Below are 14,476 nucleotides of genomic sequence, written 5' to 3' on the forward strand. Positions count from 1 at the left end.
ACACATTAAATCAGGTGTAGGCAAAGTAGTTGATGGGGCCCTTAAGTGCAACCTTTGAAGCCCCAAAAAGTCCATAGAACTCCCCATTTTGGGGGCTGATTTTTGGACAGTTTTGGGGTTGAAAACAGGCCCAAAGCGCCCCCCCCAACCACCTGCAAATGCAGCAGCTTGCTTCCCTCCAGAACCCTGAGGTGGGGTGAGGGGGGAATATGGCCAAAACATGACCAGAATTGTGGTTGGAAGTGATTTTACACAACGCCTGGTGCACTGAAATGCACTGATGCAGCCCATTGGGCAGGCATGGGGGGTGTTGGGAATGGCTCCTGCCTCCTTCACAGTTGTTGTCCACCCATGTATTAGGTGTACACCTAAGGTGATTTTAAGAGCATAGTGCCAATGTAGCACATGATGATGATCAAATGTGTTTGCAGATACATATGTTATGCTTGTATACTTAGCAGGGAGCTACAAATCCTTGATCTTTGATAAAATGTACATTTGAGACAAGCCCAGTTTTACTGCTGCTTCATTGGACATAACTGATCAATCTGGAATATGTTTTTGTTTTCTTCCAGAACTTACATGGTTAAATAAAAGAGATTTAAAAGTGCTTTCCTTGTGGCCTGTTTTCAGTATCTATTTTAGTCCTTCTGTGAAATACACCAGAAACAAAGCCCACATGTATGATCTTTGGGTTGTCTTTTCTCATAAGTTAATGAAGATCTCCTGATGTTGATCATGTTTCCAAAGAGAGAATGGTGTTAGACTGTGGCACTATAAAAAGAAAAGGGGAGGGGAATCTAGTGGGACCTTTAAGGTTAACTGTTTTATTTTAGTGTGAGCTAATTTCAGTCCACGAAATTGAAATTGAAATCCATTAAAGCTCATTCTAAAATATACTAGTTAGTCTTAATGGTGCTACTAGATTCCTCTTTTGCCCTTTCCCTTTTCTTTTTATGATGTTGGTTGTGAATCATTCTTATCATTCCCTTTAAAGGTGAACTCAGGAGATTACTAGGTAATTTTAAACTGCAAAAAAGCAGCTTTGGCAATACCTAGCACACAATGTTACCTCCAAGCCGTAGCTATTTTGTCCCCCAAGCATGGTTAGGACATCCTTTTTCATTGATTGGGGAAATCCATCAATGAGCACACAATCTCTCTAGTCCCCAGATGTGAAATGTCACTACTACTGAGGCAGGTGCATTATTGGCAATCACATGGTGTCAATGTCCCCTCCTCTCCTCCGTCACCTCTCCCCCTCTGATTTCCCAAGCAACATGAATATCTCCCCTCCCCTCGCCATTTCTCCTCTTTCTCTTCCTAAGTCCTTAAATCTCAGTAGCAGAGTTCTGGAAATATTATGTATGTATGTATGTATGTATGTATGTATGTATTCTGCTTTTTGACAAAGGAATCAAAGTGGATTCCAACAGTATAAATAAAACATCAAGCAATTAAAAATTACAATTTAAAAAACCCCAAACACCAACCCTCCCCCCAATCATAAAAACAGTGATCAACCCATAAAAAGAGATTAAACATCAAAAAATTTAAAACTATCCAATAGAAATACATTAAAATTTTGGGCAGATTAGCGGAAGAAATGAATCTTCCTCTAGAGGAGGGGAGAAGGGGTGATGGTATGAAACAATTTTGGTGTCGAGGTGTCAACAGAGGGGGGAGGCAAGTCTAATGGATCTAACATAGTCTGAGAAGGCCTGCTGGAAGAGATCCGTCTTAATAGCCTTTTTAAAGGCTTCCAATGTGGATCTTGTCGGGCAGGTCGTTCCAGAGCCTGGGAGCAGCTGATGAGAAGGTCCTCTGGGTCACCGCTGAAAGTCTGGTCTTCTTAGGTTGTAGCAGATTCTTCCCAGAGGACCGAAGTGTGTGGGGTGGATTGTATGGAAGTATGCACTCCCGCAAATAGTAAGGACCCAAGCCATGTAGGGCTTTAAAGGTTAGAACCAACACTTTGTACCTTGCCCAGAAACTGATAGGCAGCTATTGGAGAGATTTTAGAACCGGTGTAATATCTGCAGTTCTGGATGTGCCCATGACCAGCCTGGCTACCATATTTTGTACCAATTGAAGTTTCCGAACTTGGCACAAGGGTAGTCCCGTGTAGAACGCATTGCAGAAGTCGAGTTGAGAGGTCACCAGCGCATGTACTACTGTTTCAAGGTCTCCCTGCTCCAGGAAGGGGCACAGCTGGTATAACAGCCGAAGCTGATAACAAGTGCTCCTGACTGTCACATCCACCTGAGCCGTCAGTTGAAGCGACGAGTCCAAGAGCACCCACAAGCTGCGGACAGAGTCCTTCAGGGGAAGTGTGATCCCATCCAGAACTGGCTGGCATAACTCCATTCCCGGATTAGGGGTCCCTGTTACAAGTACCTCTGTCTTACCCGAATTCAATTTGAGTTTGTTTTCCATTATCCAATCCATTAACGCATTAAGACAGGCATTCAGAGGAGATATGCCATCCTTAATCACTGCATCAGTCTGAGACATAGAGAAATATATTTAGGTGTCATCAGCGTACTGGTAGCACCCCGCCCCATGTCTCCAGATGATCTTGCCCAGCGGCTTCATGTAAATGTTAAATAGCATTGGGGACAGAATTGCGCCTTGAGGGACGCCCGACTTGAGCTCCCTCTTGGCCAAACAACTGTCCCCAAGCGACACCATCTGAAATCTGCCCGAGAGGTAGGACCGGAACCACTGGAGTACAGTACCCCCGATTCCCAACTCTCTCAGGCATTCCAGAAGGATACCATGGTCAATGGTGTTGAAGGTCGCCTAAAGGTTCAAGAGCACCAGCAGGGTCACCCTTCCCCTGTTGGTACCCAGATGGAGATCATCGACTAAGGTGACCATGGCAGTCTCAACTCTGTAGCCCACCCTAAAACTGGTTTGGAATGGATCTTGAAAATCCATTTCTTCCAAGACTGCTTGGAGTTGAATGGTGACCGCCTTCTCGATCACCTTGCCTGAGAATGGTAAAAAAGAGACTGGCCTGTAATTGTTTCTGCCCAGGGGGTCAAAGGAAGGCTTTTTAGCAGTGGTTTAACCACAGCCTAAGGCAAGATGGAAGACAGCCTTCCCTAAAAGATGCATTGATTATCTTTCTTAACAGCATCTTGGTGTTACCTCCCCGCTGGACAGCCAGCCAAGATGGGCAAGGGTTGAGTGAGCAGGTTGTTTTTTTCATACTACCAAGGAGCTTGTCCACATCCTTGGTACTAATCAACTCAAATTGATCCAGAATAACAGTATAGGGCAAGGTGCTGGATGCCTCTACTATCGCCTCTGTCATAATGCTAGAGTCCAACTCGGCTCTTATCTGAGAGATTTTGTCTGTAAAGTGGTTATTGAAAGCATCACAGTAGGCTTTTGTTGGTTCTAATAAGGAGTTCAGGATGGGGGGCAGTCAAGTCCCTTACCACCCTGAACAGCTCTGCTGGATGAGACCTCACAGATGCAATAGATGCAGAATAGAAAGACTTCTTAGCTGCATCTATTGCCACTCCATAGGATTTAAGAAAAAGCCCATGGTGTGTCTTATCAGGTATGAGTCGATATTTCTGCCAGTGGCACTCTAGTCATTGTCCAGCCCGTTTCATTATTTTGAAGCAGAAGCATTATTTTAACAGAAGTCTTGCTGGGTATGGCTTAGGGTATAGAATCAGAGTTGGAAGAGACCACAAGGGCCATCCAGTCCAACCTCCTACCATGCAGGAAATCACAATCAAAGCATCCATGACAGATGGCCATCCAGCCTCTCCTTAAAGACCTCCAGGAAGACAAGGTTAAGAAAGCGCTCAATGGCAGCAGTTGCATGCTTGTGGAGCTGTGGTGATGCAGTGAGTCCAAACAGGTATAATTTTGTTTTCATTGACAAACTTGATTGTGGCAAGAACAAGACTCATGTGGTAAAGCCCCAAGGGGAATGGGGAATGCTTGTGGAGTGATTTGGATGGCTTTGAGGCCTCTACAGCTTACACAGTTGGCTCTCTTTATCCATGGATTTTTTTATACAAGGATTCAAGTATTCACGGCTTGAAAATATTCCAAGAAAGTATAAATTTCAAAACCTCGATTTTCCCATTTTATATAAGGGACACCATTTTGCTATGCCATTGTATTTAATGGGACTTGAGCATACACAGATTTTGTTATTCACGGGGGTTCCTGGAACCAAACCCCAGCAGATAACAAGGGTCCACTGTACTATTCTGAAGGAAGACATGATTTGGTTTCCTGCCAATAAGCTGTGAACCAAGGTGAAGGTATTTCTTGACACAAAATATGCCCCTGTGACCTTTCAGGGAAGGGCTTTTGTCTGCCTTTTATAATGCATGGAAGCAGAGGGCTCATCCTTCACAGTGCTACATGTGGTTTACTAATGGAAAATGTGTGGTCCAGGGCCTGCATGCAATCTCCAGTCCCACTTGTGAGGCCCCCATAGCCCCCAGGGATGCCACAACCCCCAGACACCCCCAGTCAGATTGATCTTTCAGCCCTCTGTCAACTGTTTGGCCTTACTCTCCACACAAGCGACCACAAAGCTGGCACACAAACAAAAGGCTGAAGATGAAAGCAAAAATGACATGATGTCATTTAGTCCCTTAGTTACACAACCTGATGTAACTCAAAGAGGTAAGTAGTAGTGAATAACAAAGTTGCATCTTGGTCCGTAAATGTAGCTTATGTGAACATTGCATTATGGTAACATGATTCAGTCTGAAAACAATCTCCAAGAAGAAGCTGCCCCCAAAATGACCATGTAACAGGGGCACGTGAACTGAATCAGAAATTTTCTTATGGTAATGAAGTTTCCTTTATAACTTCCCATGTTTTAAAAAATATGTGTGGTTTGGGGCTACTCAAGTACTGTTTATCTACTTGGCTTTAAGATAATGTAAAATAATGAGCCCTTGCTATCCGCTAGGATTTGATTCCAGGACCCCCCATGGACACCAAAATCCGTGGATGCTCAAGTCCCATTATATTCAGTGGCACAGTAAAATGGTGTCCCTTATAGAAAATGTAAATATCAAGATTTGCTTTCTGGAATTATGATTTTTAAAAAATATTTTTAATCTGTGGATAGTTTAATCCATTGATGCAAAATATGTGGGTAGGGAGTAAAGTATGTATATTCCCTTCTCCGGGGGGGGGGGGGGGGGCTGGGAATGTTTCCTGTTGGAATCAGTCCACTAGGAACAAGAGAACATAGCAGCAAACAGGACCAGACTATTCTGAGACATGGTGTTCTGAACATGGGAATGCAGAAGAGGAGAGGTCCATGTACATAGGCAGAGGTAGAGCATGGGCTGAAGCTAAGGAATATTCAGAGCTAAAAGAGATTGCATGACAGAGGGAATGATGAAGGCAGGCAATGTATAGGGTTGTTCTCTGTATAATGGTATATATTTCAGGATTTTAGAATTCCTCTTGGAGTCTCCAGGAGTAGGCAGAAAGTTGCAAAGCAAGGAAACATAATCAAGAAGACTTCAGCTGGGGAGGGGGTGGCCTGGAGGTGGTATGTCAAGTTAATGATCTAGCTTTTGGTGTGTTTTGGGTAAGCATTGTTGCATAAGCTATGGTGCATATTTGTTTTCTGTTACAGACCTGAAACAAAGGGTTCAAATAATAAGAGAGAGAATTTCTACTAAACGCGAGGAGAAATTCAGTGATAGCATGAGCTGTTGAACAGTTTAGCATTCTGTATTGGAAAGTTGTAGACTCTCCTCCTTGTGATCTTTTTATTTTTATTTTTTGGATAGCCACCTAATAGCTGTACTCTAGCAGTGAATTTCCTACCTTGGTAGAGACTTACATTAGCTGTCCTTTGAAGTCCCCTCCAAATCTAGAATTCTGTAATGCCTTCCCCTCTTCCCTTTTAAGATGCTGTGCTTCAGGCCTTGGGAAACTTATAAATTGATTGACTGTTATAACACACATCAGAGAGGCAGAGCTAAGCTTTAAATTTGTTTTTCCTAAACCTGGAAATTCAGGAGTCTAATTCTCATTTCTCTTTTAAGGGGCCACATTCCTCCTCAAACTCTATCACTTCAGGCAGTGACTCTGACAGTGAATAACATCTATCAATTTCCCTTTATCTTGCAGTATCTGTACTGCACCATTTATCTTCAGGTGTCTTTTGTTCAGTATTAGTCTTCACAGTACCAATCCATCTCTTCCCTTAATACCTGCTAAGCCATACTCTTATCTGAAACTCTGGTATTTTGCTAGGTGCTGTGGTTTGATTGTGCAGTCCTCTCCTACTTGGTGGTGATGTGAAGGAGCGGTGGCATCTAGTAGCAGAAAACTAAGACTTCACTAGGGATTAGGATAGTTTTAATAATATAAAGTGCTTAGCTTCAACGCTCTCATACTGCAGAAACCCCTTTTTAAAATAAGGCTCGTTCAGTTTCAGAAGACTCCATCGTCAAACTAGAAGTGTAATGCATAATTAAACATGTTTCCAAAGATATTATTTAGGAAAATAAGAAGTTAAAAGGTTATAATGTAATGTTTACTTCCAATGATTCATATGTGTGTGTGGGGGGGGGGGATGGTGCCAGTACATTTACACAGTCTCAGCAGTCAAATCCTTCTTTCATTGTAAATGGCAAAGTAAGAGGAAGGCAAGTTATGTAAGGTATTTACCATGTTATCTGTTCCAGGGAAGCAAAATGACATGTGAAGGAAGTCTCCTTGTAATGCACGAAAATGCATCAACCTGTTGTATAGGAAACAGCAGGCAGGACATGAATTCAGGTTCAAAGGAGGCCAGCAATGCTGGGAACTCTTTGTTGGTTTGTTTTGCAAGTATTTTCTCTGCAGTGCTTCCCTAAAGACATAGGCAAAGGATAAAACACAGAGGCCAGTTCTGGGAAAATGGCATCGAAGTAATTTGCATGTTTGGCTGCATATATAATTCATGTATGACTTTTAAGAAAATGCAGACAAATTGTGCTTCATCTCTAATGTTCTAACAGTTGTTGTTGTTAACTGCCCTCGAGTCAATCTTGACCCATGGTGACACTATGGATAAGACATTTCTAAGACCCTCTGTCCTCCACTGCTCTGCTTAGTTCCTGTAAACTCATACTAGTGACCTTCTGGGCAGGGAAATGTCTAATTAACAATTTGTAAGCCGCTCTGATAGCCTTTTGGCTGAAGAGCAGAGTATAAGTAAATTATTATTATTATTATTATTATTATTGTTGTTGTTGTTGTTGTTGTTGTTGTTGTTGTTGTTAATGGAATCCATCCATCTAGCATGCTTTCTACTTCCCTCCACTTTCCTAGCATTATTGTTTTTTCCAATTAGTCATACCTTCTCATGATGTGTCTGAAGTATGACAGCCTCAGTTTTATCATCTTCCTAGGGAAATCTCCGGCTTGATCTACTCTAGGACCCATTCATTTGTTCTTTTGACTGTCCACGGGATCCTCAACACTCTTCTCCAGCACGTCATCTCAAATAAATTTATTTTCTTCCTATCTTCTTTCGTCTTTTACATCCATACATGATAATAGGGAATACGATGGCTTTTATTATTCTATTTTTTGTCCTTAGATGTATATCTTTGCTTTTTAGTATGTTTTCTAGTGTTTTCATAGTTGCTTCCCCATTCTTAATCTTCTAACAGTGCAAAATCACAATTAATCCTTGCTTTATCCCATTGGACATGCCCACTAGTAAGTGGGCACATGACTGCAGCCAATTCTTTAATTCTTTTCAAATTTGCAAAAACCTGAGATAGCACCAAGAAAATTATTGACATACAGACTTTGAAACCATGACAATCCAAATGGCACAAACTGATCCCCCCCCTTTCGTTTCCACTTGATTAGCATTTCAGTGCCAAAATGTTTTCCAAAGATATATAACCTTTTAAAAACTGAATGAGTGAAATCTTGTCTGAATTTTGACAATAGCCGCCAGGCCATAGGAGGTGATTTGAGGGTTACATGTAGTGTGCAGCCGGTATGTCACTCACCCCTGCTGTTTAGATTGAAGTCTTGTCTAAATGTGGGTTTTTGCTGTTTTTGGAAAACTGAATCTTTCTCTCATACTCGTTAAAAAAAAATTAGGGCATTCTCTGCACCTCACTAGAGCCTCACTTAATTTTTTGTAAGGGGAGATGGGGTGGTTTGATGAGGTGGTTTTGTATTTCAGAGGCAGAAGGCAAGACTTGACCAGCTGGTATCTTGAACTGCCACAGGTGCAAAGACTGCAGGGGGTGGGATCCAAGAATAATTATAGGTTTCTGAAGCATCAGGCCTTGTCTGAAAGGGGGCTTATGGAGAAGCTGTTCTTCATGGGAAATTAATGACAAGGCCCAAAGACTGTCAGGCCAACTATGGTCATCATAAGAGGAGTAATGCCTTAAAGGGACAACTCCCCCCTGTCTTCTCTGCAGGAAGTTCGAAGACTGAACACAGCATTTTAATGTTCAGGCAATGGAGATTTCATGTGACTGACACTAGGTGTAGTGGTCTGTGTGTCTCATCTGTCACTTCTCCTCACTGCTAACCTATAGATTACGTGCTGTATATTTTTGGAGTAAGCTTCATGGTTGTTGTTTTTTTGATTGTGGAGTAAATAAGGGAGACATATTTCAGCTGTATGACAGAAAGGAAGAGCATCCCAGTATTCTCACTGAGTGTGAGTGAGAGACGGAGGGAGAGTGGGGTTGGATTCTGCTCCCTGGGTGTCTACTGACTATTTTGGATTGTCCTCTGGCTGTATTTCCTTGAACATTCTGTGTTGCTAAAATAGCCAAAAGGCTGAAATGGCCGTTAATGAGGCTTTAAAGATCCTGCTTGCTTGGACTGATGGCCTTGTATTTGCACCCCTTTTTCCAGCCTGCAGTTCAGTTCAGGGGCCTAGAGAGCTTAGTCTGCTGTGTTCACATTCAGTCCATCTAAAAGGTGCATGAGCACTAGTGCTAAAGCCATCTGACTTACATGTCAGGAAGCCTCCCACTACTTTGTCCCCTTTCCCACTTACCTTAAGGATTCCCTTGTTTAGTACAGTGGAAGGGCTTGACATTTTGTATTTACATGGGACTGACTTCCATTCCAATGTGCCAGTATGGGAAGAGATTTTACAAAGGCTATTGGTTAAATTAAGTTTTGTTCTAACTGGCCAATCCTCCTGACTTGACTTTAGTCAGCAGTATCTCAGACCCAACAATGGCAGGACTGCAGTTTTGTAAATTGGAATTAAAATGACCTGGTTATGGATATGCATATACATGTGCAACTGTTGGAGGGTGAGAGAGAGTAGGGGTGTGAAGAAGCAGTGGAGTGGGTTTTTAATTTTCACTTTGATGCCGTGCCACATTCATGCCAAAGCCCTTTGGGTCATTCCACTGATGTACTGTAACATCTTTTCCCTTGTGGCTGGACATTTTCTATGAAGAAAGCAGTTTTGGATAGGAAAATGGGCAGATGGGAAAGGGTTAGATAGCACCTTAGTCAATGTTTACTACTCCTAAACTTGCAGCCTTTTAAGTGTATGTGTCTGCTTTTTTAAAAACTGTGTTTTACACAGTTGTGTGTTAAGTGCTATGTTTTGACTTCTGTCTGGGTCTGACTGTATATGTCTTTTGTTACAGGCCTAAGAAATACAATTCTTCATTTCTGCAGTCATGCTTCCCAATCAGATGTTGTACTGGTCTACAGAAGGAAGGCAAGATACATAGATAGATAGATGGATAGATAGAAAAATAGATAGATAGATAGATAGATAGATAGATAGATAGATAGATAGATAGATAGATAGATCTCCTTGCCTGCCTGCTAAAAGCATCCCAAGCAGCTAATTAAAAATGCTGTGGCTTTGCAGCTAAGGAAACATTTGGGGCTTTGACTCCGAACGGCTTGTGGAGCACTCTCCTAACATTTGAGGGTTGAGATGTAAGTGATTGCTCCAATTGTTGCTAGGCAACTGGAAAGGGCCCGTTCGCTCATCCCTTCCCCTCATTCCTTCCCTATAATTCAGGTATTTCGATATATAGAAATCCCAGGAAATAGAATAGAAAATGGCACTCATAGTTCTTACTGTGTGGATAATTTCACAATGACTCCATTTTATGATATCGAGAATGTCCGTCTCATTTCTTTCCTTAGGATTATTTTGGCCTGACTTCATTATCCCCCCACTAGGGTTTCTATCCCATTTTCTTGTTGGGTTTTGAGTGGGGGCAGTGGGTCTTGTTGGGTTGGACTGTCTAACGATGGCTTCCTTCTCCTTCTGTCTCTGCAGACATGCCTTGAGCTAGAACGCTATCTTCAGACAGAGCCCAGGAAGATCTCAGAAAGCTTCGGAGAGGACTTGGAGTGTTTTCTTCATTCCTCCTCATCTCCGGGCACAGAAGACTGTATCCAGCGACTGGAGCCCCTCCTATTACCAATAGACACGAGTACTTGTGAGAAAAATGCCAACATGGACGTTATCCTCTCCCGGGACAAACTATTGTCTGAGACTTGCCTCAGCTTACAGCCTACCAGCTCTTCTACAGAGGGCTATACTGCCGTTAACCAGGCCCAACTCAACGCCGTGACCTCATTAACGCCTCCTTCCTCACCTGAACTCAGTCGTCATCTGGTAAAAACCTCACAAAGTGTCTCTGCTGGGGATGGCACAGTTACCCTAAAATTGGTGGCAAAAAAGTCTGCCCTCAGCTCCGTAAAGGTTGGTGTGGTAGCGCCAGCTAGCACAACAAAGTGCGCACTCAGTGACAGTGAGCAAGGAGGGACAGGGGTTGATGCATCCCCAGAAAACAAGAAGAGGGTTCATCGCTGTCAATTTAATGGGTGCCGGAAGGTTTATACAAAGAGCTCACACTTAAAAGCGCACCAGAGGACTCACACAGGTACTTGCACTGGGCGTTTGGGTTTCGTTTCTCTTTATTTGTTATTTGTTATTTGTTATATGTTATGTTCAGGGCTGAAGTCCCTAGGTAACAATTATGGGTCTTGGTTACTGGAAGATGGGTTGGTATGATGTGCCGTGTGTTTTGTTCAGAAGGATGGGAACTTGCTGTCTGAGAATGACCTTGCTAATCTTATCTCACGCAGTTTTCATGTTTTTCCACATTTGGTGCATCACTCAGAATTCCCAAAAGCATGAGGGACACAAAGAATCATTCAGGTCCTCTTAGGTGGAAAGTTTTGATTAGGAGAGTTGCTTTCAGCCAATACTTTGAGCAAAGTAGGTTATATTTCTAGGACCTGGATGAGACATCTGGTGTAATATATATTTATGTTTCTGTGACTTCTTTTGAAGAATAACATGTGAATGGCTTGATCCTTATCTGTTTAGCATTATTATGGCTACCTCATGGATTTCATGTAGTGGGAAAGAACTTCAGGGAACTCTAATACCTGCTTAAAATTGTGTTTGGATGTTGTTCTGTGATATGTATCTGGCTTCTTTCCCCCTTTAAATGTTATATGGAAGGTAACGTTTGTTAGCAGATTGTTTTTCCTACACTTGCTTCAGTTTTCAGTGTTCATGAGGCTGTGAAATCACTCTGAAACAAGCTTTGTAGAGGATACAAATATATTTGTTGTTTGATGCCAGGTAATATAAATATCACAACTAGGTGACATATGCAAGTCTAGAAATTTGTCTCAAAAAATTGACCCCAAAAACCTGGTTGACTTAACCATGGCTAAGTGTAGGTACTGTACCTTAATTCAAAATAGGAACCATCTTCTACTCTGAGTAGAATGGCAAAAGGTAAGAGCTTAGTCCCTCCTGGGAACACCTAAAAGAAGCACCAAACCCCTCTATTCTCTTCACTGTGGTGCCACTTCTGGCCTTTTTGAATGCTTGGACAGGAAAATAGCAGCATTCTTTGCAATCATTTTCTTTTTCTTCATTCTTTACATCCTTTGTTGCATACCCTTAAGTTTCACCCTCGACTTATACATGGGTCATATCAAAATTCATAAATTTGGGTCCCAAACCTCCCTTTGACTAATAGTTCAGTATATAAGGTATATACAGCGCGCTCACTCAATACGCGGGTGTGCCATACGTGGCTTCCAGTTTACACGGAAGCCGTGCTGCAATACTTTCAATGGTGCATGGCTGTTGTGTGCATGAGCCCCATTCACCAGAATGGATCCCCCGCGAAGGCAAGGTTCCACTGTAGTAAGCATTCTACAATTTGTGTGTTTGAAGAGTCAAGAATATAGGCAGGTGTTCAAACTGGCAGCACAGAAATGTGAAAACACCTTTGCAAAAAATTGTAATGTATTTCTGGTTAGCCCAAGCCCTTCATCAGTTATTTTTAACAAATCATCATTTTAACAAAGTAATCGTTTTTCCTTTGTGAGCCAAGCATACAGACATGGACACGTATCAACAATCTTGATTTTTACAGGAGCGGCATAAATAAATGGGAAATAACTCTAACTCAGAAGCATATTTTATTTTTAAAAATGGTAAAAACTTAGGTACATATGAAAGAAATGACATTTGATGCCAGAATAATGTGTTTTGTATTTGGGGAGCATCTGGGAACTGATCCTCTCTCCCAGTTGGATGATTTCTTAGGAGTGCTTCAAAGGCCTCAAACTGTTTTCAAATTTTCACTGAGAGAAAATGACAAAACCCAGGTAATTTGAGAAACGTATTCATCCATATCTAGGGATACATTTCTTTGGATAATTAATTTTTTGTTGCCATTTGCTACCATTATTGGTGTAAAACTGCCATAAGGATAACTGAAATAACTTGAACTAAATAAAAGTTCAAGAAACCCAGAGTGCTATATATCCATGCTTTTTCTGTCATTGGATAGAATAACATCAACTGAAACCTTCATCAGTATAAATATTAGGAAGATTCTGTTAAATGTATATTGCTAGCATCTTCATTCCCCTTCCAATGGCTAGCGAAAATGCTTCAAGTTTACATTAAACCCATTTTAGAGCCTATAAATATGGGAAAATGTAAAGCAATCAATTCCTTGTTTTTCTCTCTCACACACACACCCGTATATGTGTGTGCATGGGCATACCCACATATGAAACCCTTAGAGAGGTTTCATTCTGGTGTAAGCTGTGTACTTTGTTATTATGTGTGCTTGGGATACCCTAGTCACAGTCACTGTTACAGAAGCCATTGATACTGTGAAGCACGGTGCCTTTTAAAAATGTTTGCATCTTTATTGCTCACAAAATGGTGTGGAGATTGTTACACCTAGTAGGAATTTTTGTATGCTGCACTGTCATTGTGTTATATTTTGGTCAGAATTCAGCAGTGAATAATAATAATTATAACAACAACAACAACCATAATTTTTATTTATATTTCCCGCTTCTCCCAAGGATTGAAGCGGGATTACATCATTAAAAATGCAATACTAATACAAATAGTGACTATAAAATGCAAATAGTGAATTACAACATTTCTACTAGTTCCTTAAAATATCTAATCATAAAATAATCCTATAATCATCATCAAGGGTGGAGCATTTATCATAGTCTTATACTATGGGGACAGGAATAGGGACAGGAAGAGATCTATGGGCCAGTGCTGGTTCTCTTCAGGATCAGATTGTTTTCCACTAAAATCCTTGTCCCACCATTTGGAGCCAGGTGAAATAGTGGTTTGGGAGTTAACAACACCCTTAAAATAAAGGGCCCTTTGCCTAATGAACTGCATGCTCTGCCAAGGAATTTGTTTTCAGTTCTTTTCATTTTGAAACACAGGGATTTTAATCCAATACCAGATATATGAGAGCCAGCATACTGTAATGGTTTGACTATAGAACTGCAACACTGGAGACCAGATTTTGATTCCTGGCTCGGCCATGAAACCCACTGGGTGACCTTGTGTGAGTCACATGCTCTCAACCTCAGAAGAAAGCAATGGCAAACCGTCTCTGGACAAATCTTGCCAGGAAAACCCCATGATAGATTTGCCTTAGCGTTGCCATAAGTCAGAAACTATTTGAAGCCACATAACAACAATGACAAGAAGTCAGATATATGCAGTCATCAAGATGTCTGCTCTGGAGTATGTACTACACTGTTCAGTCTTAAAAACATAAATAGAGAAGAGAGTAATGTAACTGGTTGTTAGAACGTATGTAGAGGACATCTATCCATACTTAAAGCATCCTTGACATCTTCACATTCTAGCTGCTGGGCATGTAGCACTCTATTCCTCCCTGTTTAAATTTCTGAACCTGAACACTGAGGCTAGATATTGAGGTGGGTGGACTTAGTTTGAACCAGAACAGCTGTGCTTACATTTATATAGCTTCAGTCTCTCAATCTCTACTGGCTGATCTCTTTAAACAATCAAACTAGCATTACTTATGCAAGTAGAGAGCTGAATTGCCCCCCAAACCAAAATAGGAAGTATTAAAGGGGTGTGGTTTGGAAATTTTGGGGTGTATTGTAAAGGTCCCAAATGCAGATATCCAAGATT

General features: G+C 41.5%; 1 protein-coding gene across 1 annotated transcript in view; it reads left to right on the top strand.

Moving 5' to 3' along the window:
- The window catches only part of LOC149313554 (Krueppel-like factor 7), an 86,934-nt gene that overhangs the window by 38,783 nt on the left and 33,675 nt on the right, over window positions 1–14,476 (top strand). Inside the window, exon 2 of the mRNA XM_089519309.1 lies at window positions 10,292–10,901. Within this exon, the coding sequence (XP_089375435.1) occupies window positions 10,292–10,901 (610 nt within the window). The remainder of the gene's footprint in view (window positions 1–10,291; window positions 10,902–14,476) is intronic.

Source organism: Sceloporus occidentalis, unplaced genomic scaffold, assembly GCF_023333645.1.
Source record: "Sceloporus occidentalis isolate IW3139 unplaced genomic scaffold, rSceOcc1.0.p SCAF_4, whole genome shotgun sequence".
Lineage (NCBI taxonomy): Eukaryota > Metazoa > Chordata > Lepidosauria > Squamata > Phrynosomatidae > Sceloporus > Sceloporus occidentalis.